The sequence below is a fragment of the Hemitrygon akajei genome, chromosome 11, assembly GCF_048418815.1.
Source record: "Hemitrygon akajei chromosome 11, sHemAka1.3, whole genome shotgun sequence".
Taxonomy (NCBI): domain Eukaryota; kingdom Metazoa; phylum Chordata; class Chondrichthyes; order Myliobatiformes; family Dasyatidae; genus Hemitrygon; species Hemitrygon akajei.
The window spans coordinates 78001577-78018505 of record NC_133134.1 but is presented as its reverse complement, the minus strand read 5'-3'; the positions used below and the strand labels follow the sequence as shown (position 1 = coordinate 78018505).

The 16929-nt window shown below is 47.5% G+C and overlaps 1 protein-coding gene across 1 annotated transcript in view; it reads left to right on the top strand.

Moving 5' to 3' along the window:
• Positions 1-16929, top strand: part of flad1 (flavin adenine dinucleotide synthetase 1) — a 44442-nt gene that overhangs the window by 13216 nt on the left and 14297 nt on the right. Inside the window, exons 2-3 of the mRNA XM_073061189.1 lie at positions 10523-10815; positions 15830-16607. Coding sequence (XP_072917290.1) covers positions 10651-10815; positions 15830-16607 — 943 coding nt within the window. The 5' untranslated portion in view covers positions 10523-10650. The remainder of the gene's footprint in view (positions 1-10522; positions 10816-15829; positions 16608-16929) is intronic.

Below are 16929 nucleotides of genomic sequence, written 5' to 3'. Positions count from 1 at the left end.
TGAACCTTTCCTATCCGTGTACCTGTCCGTATCCCTCTGAACCTTTCCTATCCGTGTACCTGTCCGTATCCCTCTAAACCTTTCCTATCCGTGTACCTGTCCGTATCCCTCTGAACCTTTCCTATCCGTGTACCTGTGCATATCCCTCTAAACCTTTCCTATCCGTGTACCTGTCCGTATCCCTCTAAACCTTTCCTATCCGTGTACCTGTCCGTATCCCTCTGAACCTTTCCTATCTGTGTCCCTGTCCGTATCCCTCTAAACCTTTCCTATCCGTGTCCCTGTCCGTATCCCTCTGAACCTTTCCTATCCGTGTACCTGTCCGTATCCCTCTAAACCTTTCCTATCCGTGTCCCTGTCCGTATCCCTCTGAACCTTTCCTATCCGTGTCCCTGTCCGTATCCCTCTGAACCTTTCCTATCCGTGTACCTGTCCGTATCCCTCTAAACCTTTCCTATCCTTGTACCTGTCTGTATCCCTCTGAACCTCTCCTATCCGTGTACCTGTCCGTATCCCTCTAAACCTTTCCCATCCGTGTACCTGTCCGTATCCCTCTGAACCTCTCCTATCCGTGTACCTGTCCGTATCCCTCTAAACCTTTCCTATCCGTGTACCTGTCCGTATCCCTCTAAACCTTTCCTATCCGTGTACCTGTCCGTATCCCTCTAAACCTTTCCTATCCGTGTCCCTGTCCGTATCCCTCTAAACCTTCCCTATCCGTGTACCTGTCCGTATCCCTCTAAACCTTCCCTATCCGTGTACCTGTCTGTATCCCTCTAAACCTTTCCTATCCGTGTACCTGTCCGTATCCCTCTAAACCTTTCCTATCCGTGTACCTGTCCGTATCCCTCTAAACCTTCCCTATCCGTGTACCTGTCCGTATCCCTCTAAACCTTCCCTATCCGTGTACCTGTCCGTATCCCTCTGAACCTTTCCTATCCGTGTCCCTGTCCGTATCCCTCTGAACCTTTCCTATCCGTGTACCTGTCCGTATCCCTCTAAACCTTTCCTATCCGTGTCCCTGTCCGTATCCCTCTAAACCTTTCCTATCCTTGTACCTGTCCGTATCCCTCTAAACCTTTCCTATCAGTGTACCTGTCCGTATCCCTCTAAACCTTCCCTATCCGTGTACCTGTCCGTATCCCTCTAAACCTTCCCTATCCGTGTACCTGTCCGTATCCCTCTGAACCTTTCCTATCCGTGTCCCTGTCCGTATCCCTCTGAACCTTTCCTATCCGTGTCCCTGTCCGTATCCCTCTAAACCTTTCCTATCCTTGTACCTGTCCGTATCCCTCTAAACCTTTCCTATCAGTGTACCTGTCCGTATCCCTCTAAACCTTTCCTATCCGTGTACCTGTCCGTATCCCTCTAAACCTTTCCTATCCGTGTACCTGTCCGTATCCCTCTAAACCTTTCCTATCCGTGTCCCTGTCCGTATCCCTCTAAACCTTCCCTATCCGTGTACCTGTCCGTATCCCTCTAAACCTTCCCTATCCGTGTACCTGTCCGTATCCCTCTAAACCTTTCCTATCCGTGTACCTGTCCGTATCCCTCTAAACCTTTCCTATCCGTGTACCTGTCCGTATCCCTCTAAACCTTCCCTATCCGTGTACCTGTCCGTATCCCTCTAAACCTTCCCTATCCGTGTACCTGTCCGTATCCCTCTGAACCTTTCCTATCCGTGTACCTGTCCGTATCCCTCTGAACCTTTCCTATCCGTGTCCCTGTCCGTATCCCTCTGAACCTTTCCTATCCGTGTACCTGTCCGTATCCCTCTAAACCTTTCCTATCCGTGTCCCTGTCCGTATCCCTCTAAACCTTTCCTATCCTTGTACCTGTCCGTATCCCTCTAAACCTTTCCTATCAGTGTACCTGTCCGTATCCCTCTAAACCTTTCCTATCAGTGTACCTGTCCGTATCCCTCTAAACCTTTCCTATCCGTGTACCTGTCCGTATCCCTCTGAACCTTTCCTATCCGTGTACCTGTCCGTATCCCTGTAAACCTTTCCTATCCGTGTACCTGTCCGTATCCCTCTAAACCTTCCCTATCCGTGTACCTGTCCATATCCCTCTAAACCTTCCCTATCCGTGTACCTGTCCGTATCCCTCTGAACCTTTCCTATCCGTGTCCCTGTCCGTATCCCTCTAAACCTTTCCTATCCGTGTACCTGTCCGTATCCCTCTGAACCTTTCCTATCCGTGTACCTGTCCGTATCCCTCTAAACCTTTCCTATCCGTGTCCCTGTCCGTATGCCTCTGAACCTTTCCTATCCGTGTCCCTGTCCGTATCCCTCTGAACCTTTCCTATCCGTGTACCTGTCCGTATCCCTCTAAACCTTTCCTATCCGTGTCCCTGTCCGTATGCCTCTGAACCTTTCCTATCCGTGTACCTGTCCGTATCCCTCTGAACCTTTCCTATCCGTGTACCTGTCCGTATCCCTCTAAACCTTTCCTATCCGTGTCCCTGTCCGTATCCCTCTAAACCTTTCCTATCCGTGTCCCTGTCCGTATCCCTCTAAACCTTTCCTATCCGTGTACCTGTCCGTATCCCTCTGAACCTTTCCTATCCGTGTACCCGTCCGTATCCCTCTAAACCTTTCCTATCCGTGTCCCTGTCCGTATCCCTCTAAACCTTTCCTATCCGTGTACCTGTCCGTATCCCTCTGAACCTTTCCTATCCGTGTACCCGTCCGTATCCCTCTAAACCTTTCCTATCCGTGTACCTGTCCGTATCCCTCTAAACCTTTCCTATCCGTGTCCCTGTCCGTATCCCTCTAAACCTTTCCTATCCGTGTCCCTGTCCATATCCCTCTGAACCTTTCCTATCCGTGTACCTGTCCGTATCCCTCTGAACCTTTCCTATCCGTGTACCTGTCCGTATCCCTCTAAACCTTTCCTATCCGTGTACCTGTCCGTATCCCTCTGAACCTTTCCTATCCGTGTACCTGTGCATATCCCTCTAAACCTTTCCTATCCGTGTACCTGTCCGTATCCCTCTAAACCTTTCCTATCCGTGTACCTGTCCGTATCCCTCTGAACCTTTCCTATCTGTGTCCCTGTCCGTATCCCTCTAAACCTTTCCTATCCGTGTCCCTGTCCGTATCCCTCTGAACCTTTCCTATCCGTGTACCTGTCCGTATCCCTCTAAACCTTTCCTATCCGTGTCCCTGTCCGTATCCCTCTGAACCTTTCCTATCCGTGTCCCTGTCCGTATCCCTCTGAACCTTTCCTATCCGTGTACCTGTCCGTATCCCTCTAAACCTTTCCTATCCTTGTACCTGTCTGTATCCCTCTGAACCTCTCCTATCCGTGTACCTGTCCGTATCCCTCTAAACCTTTCCCATCCGTGTACCTGTCCGTATCCCTCTGAACCTCTCCTATCCGTGTACCTGTCCGTATCCCTCTAAACCTTTCCTATCCGTGTACCTGTCCGTATCCCTCTAAACCTTTCCTATCCGTGTACCTGTCCGTATCCCTCTAAACCTTTCCTATCCGTGTCCCTGTCCGTATCCCTCTAAACCTTCCCTATCCGTGTACCTGTCCGTATCCCTCTAAACCTTCCCTATCCGTGTACCTGTCTGTATCCCTCTAAACCTTTCCTATCCGTGTACCTGTCCGTATCCCTCTAAACCTTTCCTATCCGTGTACCTGTCCGTATCCCTCTAAACCTTCCCTATCCGTGTACCTGTCCGTATCCCTCTAAACCTTCCCTATCCGTGTACCTGTCCGTATCCCTCTGAACCTTTCCTATCCGTGTCCCTGTCCGTATCCCTCTGAACCTTTCCTATCCGTGTACCTGTCCGTATCCCTCTAAACCTTTCCTATCCGTGTCCCTGTCCGTATCCCTCTAAACCTTTCCTATCCTTGTACCTGTCCGTATCCCTCTAAACCTTTCCTATCAGTGTACCTGTCCGTATCCCTCTAAACCTTCCCTATCCGTGTACCTGTCCGTATCCCTCTAAACCTTCCCTATCCGTGTACCTGTCCGTATCCCTCTGAACCTTTCCTATCCGTGTCCCTGTCCGTATCCCTCTGAACCTTTCCTATCCGTGTCCCTGTCCGTATCCCTCTAAACCTTTCCTATCCTTGTACCTGTCCGTATCCCTCTAAACCTTTCCTATCAGTGTACCTGTCCGTATCCCTCTAAACCTTTCCTATCCGTGTACCTGTCCGTATCCCTCTAAACCTTTCCTATCCGTGTACCTGTCCGTATCCCTCTAAACCTTTCCTATCCGTGTCCCTGTCCGTATCCCTCTAAACCTTCCCTATCCGTGTACCTGTCCGTATCCCTCTAAACCTTCCCTATCCGTGTACCTGTCCGTATCCCTCTAAACCTTTCCTATCCGTGTACCTGTCCGTATCCCTCTAAACCTTTCCTATCCGTGTACCTGTCCGTATCCCTCTAAACCTTCCCTATCCGTGTACCTGTCCGTATCCCTCTAAACCTTCCCTATCCGTGTACCTGTCCGTATCCCTCTGAACCTTTCCTATCCGTGTACCTGTCCGTATCCCTCTGAACCTTTCCTATCCGTGTCCCTGTCCGTATCCCTCTGAACCTTTCCTATCCGTGTACCTGTCCGTATCCCTCTAAACCTTTCCTATCCGTGTCCCTGTCCGTATCCCTCTAAACCTTTCCTATCCTTGTACCTGTCCGTATCCCTCTAAACCTTTCCTATCAGTGTACCTGTCCGTATCCCTCTAAACCTTTCCTATCAGTGTACCTGTCCGTATCCCTCTAAACCTTTCCTATCCGTGTACCTGTCCGTATCCCTCTGAACCTTTCCTATCCGTGTACCTGTCCGTATCCCTGTAAACCTTTCCTATCCGTGTACCTGTCCGTATCCCTCTAAACCTTCCCTATCCGTGTACCTGTCCATATCCCTCTAAACCTTCCCTATCCGTGTACCTGTCCGTATCCCTCTGAACCTTTCCTATCCGTGTCCCTGTCCGTATCCCTCTAAACCTTTCCTATCCGTGTACCTGTCCGTATCCCTCTGAACCTTTCCTATCCGTGTACCTGTCCGTATCCCTCTAAACCTTTCCTATCCGTGTCCCTGTCCGTATGCCTCTGAACCTTTCCTATCCGTGTCCCTGTCCGTATCCCTCTAAACCTTTCCTATCCGTGTCCCTGTCCGTATCCCTCTGAACCTTTCCTATCCGTGTACCTGTCCGTATCCCTCTGAACCTTTCCTATCCGTGTACCTGTCCGTATCCCTCTAAACCTTTCCTATCCGTGTCCCTGTCCGTATCCCTCTGAACCTTTCCTATCCGTGTCCCTGTCCGTATCCCTCTAAACCTTTCCTATCCGTGTCCCTGTCCGTATCCCTCTGAACCTTTCCTATCCGTGTACCTGTCCGTATCCCTCTAAACCTTTCCTATCCGTGTACCTGTCCGTATCCCTCTAAACCTTTCCTATCCGTGTACCTCTCCGTATCCCTCTAAACCTTTCCTATCCGTGTACCTGTCCGTATCCCTCTAAACCTTTCCTATCCGTGTACCTGTCCGTATCCCTCTAAACCTTTCCTATCCGTGTCCCTGTCCGTATCCCTCTGAACCTTTCCTATCCGTGTCCCTGTCCGTATCCCTCTAAACCTTTCCTATCCGTGTCCCTGTCCGTATCCCTCTAAACCTTTCCTATCCGTGTACCTGTCCATATCCCTCTAAACCTTTCCTATCCGTGTACCTGTCCGTATCCCTCTAAACCTTTCCTATCCGTGTCCCTGTCCGTATCCCTCTAAACCTTTCCTATCCATGTACCTGTCCGTATCCCTCTAAACCTTTCCTATCCGTGTCCCTGTCCGTATCCCTCTGAACCTTTCCTATCCGTGTACCTGTCCGTATCCCTCTAAACCTTTCCTATCCGTGTACCTGTCCGTATCCCTCTAAACCTTTCCTATCCGTGTACCTGTCCGTATCCCTCTGAACCTTTCCTATCCGAGTACCTGTCCGTATCCCTCTAAACCTTTCCTATCCGTGTACCTGTCCGTATCCCTCTAAACATTCCCTATCCGTGTACCTCCCCGTATCCCTCTAAACCTTTCCTATCCGTGTACCTCCCCGTATCCCTCTAAACCTTTCCTATCCGTGTACCTGTCCGTATCCCTCTAAACCTTTCCTATCCGTGTACCTGTCCGTATCCCTCTAAACCTTTCCTATCCGTGTACCTCCCCGTATCCCTCTAAACCTTTCCTATCCGTGTACCTGTCCGTATCCCTCTAAACCTTTCCTATCCGTGTACCTGTCCGTATCCCTCTAAACCTTTCCTATCCGTGTACCTGTCCGTATCCCTCTGAACCTTTCCTATCCGTGTCCCTGTCCGTATCCCTCTAAACCTTTCCTATCCGTGTACCTGTCCGTATCCCTCTGAACCTTTCCTATCCGTGTACCTGTCCGTATCCCTCTGAACCTTTCCTATCCGTGTCCCTGTCCGTATGCCTCTGAACCTTTCCTATCCGTGTCCCTGTCCGTATCCCTCTAAACCTTTCCTATCCGTGTCCCTGTCCGTATCCCTCTGAACCTTTCCTATCCGTGTACCTGTCCGTATCCCTCTGAACCTTTCCTATCCGTGTACCTGTCCGTATCCCTCTAAACCTTTCCTATCCGTGTCCCTGTCCGTATCCCTCTGAACCTTTCCTATCCGTGTCCCTGTCCGTATCCCTCTAAACCTTTCCTATCCGTGTCCGTGTCCGTATCCCTCTGAACCTTTCCTATCCGTGTACCTGTCCGTATCCCTCTAAACCTTTCCTATCCGTGTACCTGTCCGTATCCCTCTAAACCTTTCCTATCCGTGTACCTCTCCGTATCCCTCTAAACCTTTCCTATCCGTGTACCTGTCCGTATCCCTCTAAACCTTTCCTATCCGTGTACCTGTCCGTATCCCTCTAAACCTTTCCTATCCGTGTCCCTGTCCGTATCCCTCTGAACCTTTCCTATCCGTGTCCCTGTCCGTATCCCTCTAAACCTTTCCTATCCGTGTCCCTGTCCGTATCCCTCTAAACCTTTCCTATCCGTGTACCTGTCCATATCCCTCTAAACCTTTCCTATCCGTGTACCTGTCCGTATCCCTCTAAACCTTTCCTATCCGTGTCCCTGTCCGTATCCCTCTAAACCTTTCCTATCCATGTACCTGTCCGTATCCCTCTAAACCTTTCCTATCCGTGTCCCTGTCCGTATCCCTCTGAACCTTTCCTATCCGTGTACCTGTCCGTATCCCTCTAAACCTTTCCTATCCGTGTACCTGTCCGTATCCCTCTAAACCTTTCCTATCCGTGTACCTGTCCGTATCCCTCTGAACCTTTCCTATCCGAGTACCTGTCCGTATCCCTCTAAACCTTTCCTATCCGTGTACCTGTCCGTATCCCTCTAAACATTCCCTATCCGTGTACCTCCCCGTATCCCTCTAAACCTTTCCTATCCGTGTACCTCCCCGTATCCCTCTAAACCTTTCCTATCCGTGTACCTGTCCGTATCCCTCTAAACCTTTCCTATCCGTGTACCTGTCCGTATCCCTCTAAACCTTTCCTATCCGTGTCCCTGTCCAAGAGCCTTTTAAATGTTGTTAAATTAGTTGCCTCAACCACTTCATCTGGCAGCTCGTTCCTATACTGACCACTCTCTGGGTGTAAAAAAGTTGCCCCTCAGGTTCGTATTAAACCTCTTCCCTCTCACCTTGTAGATTACTTGCTGGCTTTTCCCCTGAGGTTGGGTGAGGCTGGATGCAGAAGTCAGTGGTTTAAGGGGAACGGTGAAATGATTCAGGGGAACCTAACGGAGAACTTACTCACTCAGAAAGTGGTGTGAGTCTGGAACTAGCAGTTTGGATAGGCGCAGGAAGATAGAAATACAAGCTGGCATGGACTAGATGGGCTGAAGGACCTGATTTGGGGCTGTTTTACTTCATGAGTCTGTTTGAGAGAGTTGTTGAAAACCTGAATACGCAGGAAATGAAAGGATTGGACAGAAGATCATGCCAACACGGACAAGATGGGCCAAATGGCTTGTTTCTCTCCTGTGGGTGTAGTGTTCCGTGACACTGTAGGATAGAGCTATTAAAGGCTATTCAGCCCATGTAGTCTGCTCCTCCATTTCATCATGGCTGATCCATTTTCCCTCTCAACACCATTCTCCTGCTTTTTCTTCATAACCTTTCACACCCTGACTAATCAAGAACCTTTGAACCTCTGCTTTAAATACACCCAGTGACCTGGCCTACACAGCCGTTTGTGGCAACAAATTCCACAGATTCACCACCTTCTGGCTAAAGAAATCCCTCCTCATCTCCGTTCTAAATGGACATCCCTCCATCTTGAGTCTGTTGGGGTCACCTACTGTATCTGATGCTCCCAGTGTGGCCTCCTGTATGTTGGTGAGACCCAGAGCAGATTGAGAGACCACTTCACCAAGCATCTGTGCTCTGTCTACCAGAGAAAGCAGGATCTCCCAGTGGCCACCCATTCTAATTCCACTTCCCATTCCCATTCTGACGTGTCAGTCCACGGCCTCCTCTACTGTCGCGATGAAGCCACTCTCAGGTTGGAGGAACAACACCTTATATTCCGTCTGGGTAGCCTCCAACCTGATGGCATGAACATCGATTTCTCTAACTTCTGGTAACGTCCCTCCTTTACCATTCCCCATTCCCTCTCTCACCTTATCTCTCTGCCTGCCCATCACCTCCCTCCTTCCAGTGCTCTTCCCCCTTTTCTTTCTTCCACGGCTTTCTGTTCTCTCCCATTAGATTCCCCCTTCTCCAGCCCTGTATCTCTTTCACTAATCAACTTTCCAGCTCTTCACTTCACCCCACTTCCCCTTCCCAGTTTCACCTTGTGGTTCTTCCTCCCCTCCCCTACTTTCTTACTCTGACTTCTTCTCTTCTTCCAGTCCTGATGAAGGGTCGACTGTACTCTTTTCCGTAGTTATAATTACAGCACGGAAACAGGCCATTTCAGCCCTTCTAGTCGGTGCCGAACGCTTACTCTCACCTAGTCCCACCTACCTGCACTCAGCCCATAATCCTCCATTCCTTTCCTGTCCATATACCTATCCAATTTTTTTTTAAACAACATAATCGAACCTGCCTCTGCCACTTCTACTGGAAGCTCGTTCCACACAGCTACCACTCTCAGAGTAAAGAAATTCCCCTTCGTGTTACCCCTAAACTTTTGCCCCCTAACTCTCAGCTCATGTCCTCTTGTTTGAATCTCCCCTACTCTCAATGGAAAAAGCCTATCCACGTCAACTCTATCTACCCCCCTCATAATTTTAAATACCTCTATCAAGTCACCCCTCAACCTTCTACGTTCCAAAGAATAAAGACCTAGCTTGTTCAACCTTTCTCTGTAACTAAGGTGCTGAAACCCAGGTAACATCCTAGTAAATCTCCTCTGTACTCTCTGTATTTTGTTGACATCTTTCCTATAATTCGGTGACCAGAACTGTACACAATAGTTGGTGTCTGTCCTGCTGAATTTCTCCTGTGTTTTGTGTGTGTTGCCTGACTATGGCCTATTCCACCATGTGTCTCCAACTACCCTGAAGCCTCATCTGTAACAATCAACTCAAACATCTTCCCAACCACTGAGGTCAGGCTAACTGGCCTATAATTTTCTTCCTTCTGCTTCCGTCTTCTTGAAAAGTAGAGTTACATTTGCAATTGTCCAGTCCTCCGGAACCATTCCAGAATGTATTGATTCTGAAAGATCGCTACTCATGCCTCCACAATCTCTTCAGCCACTTCTTTCAGAACCCTGGGGTGTAGTCCATCTGGTCGACATGACTTATCTACCTTCAGATCGTTCAGCTTCCCAAGCACCTTCTCCTTTATAGTAGCAACTTCACTCACTTCTGCCCCCTGACACTCTCGATGCTGCTAGTGTCTTGCACAGTGAAAACTGATGGAAAATATCTATCAGTTCGTCCACCATTTCCTTGACTTCATTGCTATCTCTCCAGCGTCATTTTCCAGTGATCTGATATCTATTCTTGCCTCTCTTTTACTCTTTTATTAGATGGGCTCCTTGACAGGAACATGAACGTGCAGGGGATGGAAGGATATGGACATTGTGTAGGCGGAAGGGATTAATTTGGTTAGAAGTTAAATATCTTAAAGATTAGCTTTATTTGTCACACAAACATCCAAACATCAAAACGTACAGTGAAAGGCCTGGCGTGCGTCAATGACCAACACAGTCCGAGGGCGTGCTGGGGGCAGCCCGCAAGTGCTCAGGTGTGAGTATAGCATGCCCACAACTCACTACCTCTAACTCGTACATCCTCGGAATGTGGGAGGAAGATCCATACGGTCACAGAGAGAACGTGCAGCCTCCTTACTGACAGTGGTGGGGATTGATTCCCGATGGGTGACGGTGGCTCTGTAAGGCATTACACTACCCACTACATTACAGTGCTGTCCAGCAGTACTACTACCGGTTTTATAGCGTGGCACTGTGGGCCGAAGGGCCTGTTCCTGTGCTGTACTGTTTTATGTACACTGTTCTGTTCAACCCCTCTGTGGACATTACAGATACACTGCAGACCGCAGCAAGTGGGTGCAGACGAACACCAGCCGACAGACCCTGGTTGCCAGCCGTGACCCCATACCGTAGGCCGAAGTGAATCCCAGCAGACCTCCTGCCCACCCCCCCGGGATTGATGCATTGCAGTTCCAGGGTGCTGCGGAACATTGCCCGACTGGAGAGACTGCGCCACCACCTGCTGGCTATGAATGGCAGCAATGCGGCCACTGACGCCTTGGAAGACCGGGAACGCCGTATCGTCACAGCAGGGATCATCATAATTGGAGATGAGATCCTAAAGGTACAGACGCTGCCCCTCCCTCTGCTTCTCCCTCATCCCCACCCTCTGCTCCACCTTCCTCCTCCTCTTCCCTCCTCTCCTCCCTCTGCCCCTCCCTCTAGGGAGATGTCATGGGATGATTAATGTCTCCTGGGAGGTCAAAACCTGCAGGGCCTCCTCCCCCCCTACCTGTTCCCACCTTCATCTCCCCACTTCCCTCGCGTCTTCATCACACTTCCCCACTACCTTCCCCTACCTCTCCCAGGACCTGTCCACATCCTCCCCCTCTCAACCCCTCTCCCTGCCCTCCATCCCTCCAAACACACCCCTCTCTCTGTGACCCCTCCAGCCCCTACACCCCTCTCTGTCTCTGTGACCCCTCCAGACCCTATACCCCCCACATCTCTGTGACCGCCTCCAGCCCCAATACCCCTCTCTGTCTCTGTGACCCCTCCAAACCCTATACCCCTCCACATCTCTGTGAGCTCTCTCCGGTTCCCACATCCTTCCTTGTCTCTGTGACCCTCCATCTGGACACTACATCCTTCTCAGTCGCTGTAACTTTCCCTACATCCCAACCTGAAGGGAAGTGGCTGTTCCTGACCCTGGTGGTGTGGGGCTTCAGGCTTCTGTACCTCCTGCCCGATGGGAGCTGTGAGAAGATGGCCTGGCCAGATGGAGGGGATCTTTGATGATGAATGTTGCCTTCTTGAGGCAGTGGCTCCTGTAGATACGACCGATGGTGGGGAGGGAGCCCGAGCTGAATCCACATCGTGGCCAGAACCATTCTGGACATTCTCTCCTATTGGGCAGAAGGTAAAAGGCTGAAGGCGCGATCCCACCAGGCTCAGAGCATCTTCCATCCCACTGTTATCAGACTCTAGTGTGATAAGATAGACTGCCAACCTCACAATCTGCCCGTACTGCACTTTCTCTGCCATCTTTTATTGCTTTCCCTTGTGCGACCTCAGAACACTGAAGGACAGTTCCTACCTCCTGTTGTCAGACTCTTGAATGGCACCCGAGTCCGATCAGACAGACTCTTTTCTTTTTAAATCTTTTTACAAATTTTTGTTTAAAAATTTTAAACAAACATAAATGAAACATGAATACAGAGAGTTTGAGAGTACATAATTAATAGGTTAAAGTATAAATACAAATAAATGATAATCCATATATAATAACCTCCCAAACTCATAGTAATTACGAAAAATTGAGTAAATAAGAACCCCCCCCAAAAAAAGAAAAAAAAACCTAACCAACATGGGCCATTGCATTATGTCAAATATACACAGTAGCGTCAATAACTCCGCACCTCCATCCAAATAATTAAGGATAATAAAAGTAAGGTTTAGGAAAAGTCAGTTTAGCTCATATGAAAATGTTGAATAAATGGTCTCCAAGTTCCTTCAAATTTAATTGAAGGGTCAAAAACAACACTTCTAATTTTTTCTAAACTCAAACAAGAAATAGTTTGAGAAAACCACTGAAATGTAGTTGGAGGATTAATTTCTTTCCAGTTCAATAGGATAGATCTTCTAGCCATTAATGTAACAAATGCAATCATCTGCCGGGCTGAGGGGAATAAACAACTATTATCCATCATCGGTAAACCGAAAATTGCAGTGATAGGATGCAGTTGCAATTTGATATTCAGAACTGTTGAAATAATACCAAAAATATCTTTCCAGTAATTTTGCAAACAAGGGCAGGACCAAAACATGTGGGTCAATGAAGCAACTTCAGAATGACATCTGTCACAGGTTGGATTAACATGAGAGTAAAATCGAGCAAGTTTGTCCTTGGACATGTGAGCCCTATGTAGAACCTTAAATTGTATTAGGGCATGTTTAGCACAAATAGAAGAAGAATTAACTAATTGTAAAATTTTCTCCCACTGCTCAGTGGGTATAAGACAATGAAGTTCTTTTTCCCATTCCTTCTTAATTTTTTCTGATACTCCTGGCTGTATTTTCATGATCATATTATCAATGATGGCTACTAAACCCTTCTGGCAAGGATTCAGAGCTAAATTTTTTTCCATAATGTCCATTGGACATAATTTCAGAAAAAACTGTAACATATTATTCAAGAAATTTCTAACTTGCAAGTATCTAAAAAAGTGAGTTTTAGGCAAATTATATTTATTAGATAGCTGTTCAAAGGACATAAAGCTGTCATCTAAAAATAGATCACAAAAACATGTTATACCTTTTGTTTTCCATAATACAAAGGCTTGATCTATAAAAGAGGGCTGAAAAAAAAAATTAGATATAATAGGGCTTGATAAGATAAACTTATTCAAGCCAAAGAATTTACGAAATTGAAACCATATTCGTTATGTATGTTTAACTATAGGATTGGTTATTTGTTTATTCAATTTAGATCAAGCAAAAGGAAGCAAAGATCCTAAAATAGAAAATAATGAAAAGTCTTGTACAGATTTACATTCCAAATTTACCCATTGTGGGCAAGATGCTATAATCGATTCTTGTGTCCAAAATATTCAATATTGAATATTAACTGCCCAATAGTAAAATCTCAGGTTTGGCAAAGCCAAACCACCCTCCTTCTTAGGCTTCTGTAAATATTTTTTACTTAATCTAGGATTTTTATTCTGCCACAGATACGAGGATATTTTGGAGTCAATAATATCGAAAAAAGATTTAGGAATAAAAATTGGTAATGCTTGGAATAAATATAAAAATTTGGGTAATACTATCATCTTAATAGCATTAATTTGACCAACCAATGACAAAGATAATGGGGACCACCTGGTAACAAGTTGCTTGATCTGGTCAATTAAAGGTAAAAAAAAATAACTTTAAATAAATCCTTATGTTTCTTGGTAATTTTAATACCCAAATAAGTAAAATGGTCTGTGACAACCTTAAATGGTAAGTGTTTATAAATTGGAACTTGCATATTTAATGGAAATAATTCACTTTTATTAAAATTCAGTTTGTAACCAGAAAAGCTACTAAACTGAGCAAGCAAGGACGAAATAGCAGGAATAGATCTCTCAGGGTCAGATATGTATAGTCACGAATCATCAGCATATAATGATAACTTATAAGTCCCTTCCCCACGGGTAATACCAAAAATATTAGGTGATTCACGAATGGCAATGGCTGAAGGTTCCAGAACAATGTCAAATAATAGAGGACTTAAAGGACAGCCTTGCCTCGTACCACGGGATAACTGAAAAAAAGGAGATCTCTGATTATTGGTAAGAACCGAAGCCAAAGGTTTATAATATATTAATTTAATCCATGATATTAATTTCAGACTAAAATTAAAATTCTGCAACGTATTAAATAAATATAGCCATTCAATGCTTTTTCAGCATCTAAGGAAATAACACATTCTGGTATTTTAGATGAAGGAGTATAAATTATATTAATTAATTTTCTGATGTTAAAAGATGAATAACGGTTTTTAATAAATCCGGTCTGGTCTTCAGAAATAATTTGAGGTAATATATTTTCTAATCTAGTGGCCAAAATTTTGGTAAAAATCTTAGAGTCCGTATTCAGCAAGGATATAGGCCGATAGGATGCACATTCAGTGGGGTCTTTATCTTTTTTAAGAATTAGAGAAATAGAGGCATCATAAAAAGATTGTGGTAATTTACCTACAGTTAACGCATCTTTAAAAATTTTATAAAGCCTAGGAGAGAGTATAGAAGAAAAGGATTTTTAAAATTCTGCAGTATAACCATCCGGACCAGGGACTTTACCTGAATTCATTGAAAAAATAGCCTCTTTTATTTCGGTTTCCGTAATAGATGCATCTAGAAGTAAACTATCTTCTGTTGTTAATTTCGGGATATTCAATTTTCTTAAAAATCAGACAGACTCTTGACCTTGCACCCCTCTGTCTGGCTGCACTCTCTGTGACCCAGATTCCTCATTCTGTTATTGCTTTCCCCTGTACCTTGACGCTCTGATGTGATGGAATGATCTGTGTGGGTGACATGCAAGAGAAATTATTCTCTGTAGCTTGGTATATGTGAGAGTGGCGCTCCGCGGTCACGTGGCGATTAGTGCAGCGCGGTTACAGCTTGGGGCGTTCAGTCCCCATGTCCTCTATAAGGAGTTTGTAATCCTCCCTGTGTCTGGAAGCCTGGGCTTCCTCCGGCTGCTCCGGTTTCCTCCCACAGTCCAAAGACGTACTGGTTAGTAGGATAATTGGTCATTTTTCATTACCTACTAATCCAGCGCAGAGATTCACCAACGGATCTCAGATTTATTTATTTGCTGTGTCTACATTGAAACTTACAGTGAAATGCATCATTTGCATCTGTGACCGACACAGCCAAGGATGTGGTGGGGGCAGTCCGTAGAAGCCATAGAATGACATGACCGGGTCTGTCAATAACCAATCTGACTGCAGAGTTAATGATTAGCCCTGTTATATTTAGAATATTAGTACTGCAAATAGGACTGCCTCACAGATTTTGTCTTTTCAATTTTTGAGCACAGTTCCCTTATTGAATTGGTTTATTATTGTCCCATGTACTGAGATACAGTGAAAAGCTTGTCTAGCATACTGTTCACACAGATCAGATCATTACACAGAGCATCGAGGTAGAACAGGGGAAAACAATAATTACACAGAATAAGCTCCAGGGAAAGTGCAGTGCAAGTAATCAAAAAGGTGCGGGATCATGACAAGGTAGATTGTGAAGTCAGGAGTCCGCCTTGTATTAGGGGGCAATAGGGGCTACAGCCAAAGTATAGTACATACCGACAAGAAGGTCCAAGTTTATACGATAGATTGAGTGGTCGAGAGTCCATCTTATTGTACTGCCGATCCATTTAATAGTCTTCTATCATTCCATACAGGCCCTTCGGCCCAATGAGTCTGCCGATCTTGTACTATCATGGTGCATTGTTGTACTGAGATGATTTCTGAGCACTGTGCATTAGTACACAAGACGCTAATAAACCAGTTTAGGAAGTTATGGGTTGAGGGAGGAGAGCTAACTCTTTGCTTCCCCCCCAATGGTCTCTCTCTCTCCCCCCCATGGCAGGGCTACACCCAGGACACCAACTCGTTCTTCCTGTGCCGGAGGTTACGGTCGCTGGGGGTGAAGGTGGAACGGGTGTCGGTGGTGCCAGATGAGGTGGAGTCCATTGCTGGCGAGGTGTCTGCCTTCTCCGGTCGCTTCCGCTACGTGCTGACCTCAGGCGGCATCGGGCCCACCCACGACGACGTCACCTTCGAGGGGGTGGCCCGAGCCTTCGGCGAGACCACCTACCCCCACCCGGAGCTGGTGGCCCTGGTGAGGCGGCTGTCTGGCGAGGTTGAGGAGGGGGGCGCCGAGACGGAGAGCGGGTCCCGGATGAAGCTCGCCCTCGTCCCCCGCTCCTCCCAGCTGCACTACGGCGTGGACTGCTTGACGGGAGCCCCCCTCCGCTATCCGCTGGTCAGCGTGCGGAACGTCTACCTCTTCCCCGGCGTGCCCGAGCTGCTGGAGCGGGCAATGGGCGGCCTGGAGGGCCTGTTCCGGAACCATGGGCTGCGGTACGCCACCCGGGAGCTTTTCGTGGATGCCGAGGAGACCCGGATCGCTCCTGTGCTGCAGGAGGCCCACCAGCGATTTGGCCGCCAGGTCGGGCTGGGCTCCTACCCCGCCTGGGGCAGCAACTTCTACCGGGTGAAGGTGACCCTGGACTCGGACCGTGAGGAGCCGTTGGAGGAGGCACATCGCTTCCTGGCTGGGCACTTGCCCCCTGGTTCCATCGTCCCCCTGGAGAAGGACCCCGTGGCCGTGTCGGCTCACAACGTCTATCAGCTGGCCCAGTCAGGTACCTATCCCACTGCAGGTGGGACAACATCCTATCACCCACGGGGAGAAGTCACTTCCACTCCCCCTTTGCGGGAGGGTGAGGGGTAAAATCCAGAGGGATTTGGGGAATGTCGGGCTGTGGAATAAAATGTGAATGGTGTAACAGGGCTCGGTTGTCGAAGGCCGTAGCACAGGTCTGCTGGGGCTGGGTGCATGCTGGCCTGCTCTCAGGCTCTGTTCAGTCCATTTGGTATCTTTTCTCCTTGGGGTGTATTTGAAATACACTCGGTAGAATTTTAGCTAACTTTCTCAGGGATTTATTTCGAATTGTTGGCTTTTTG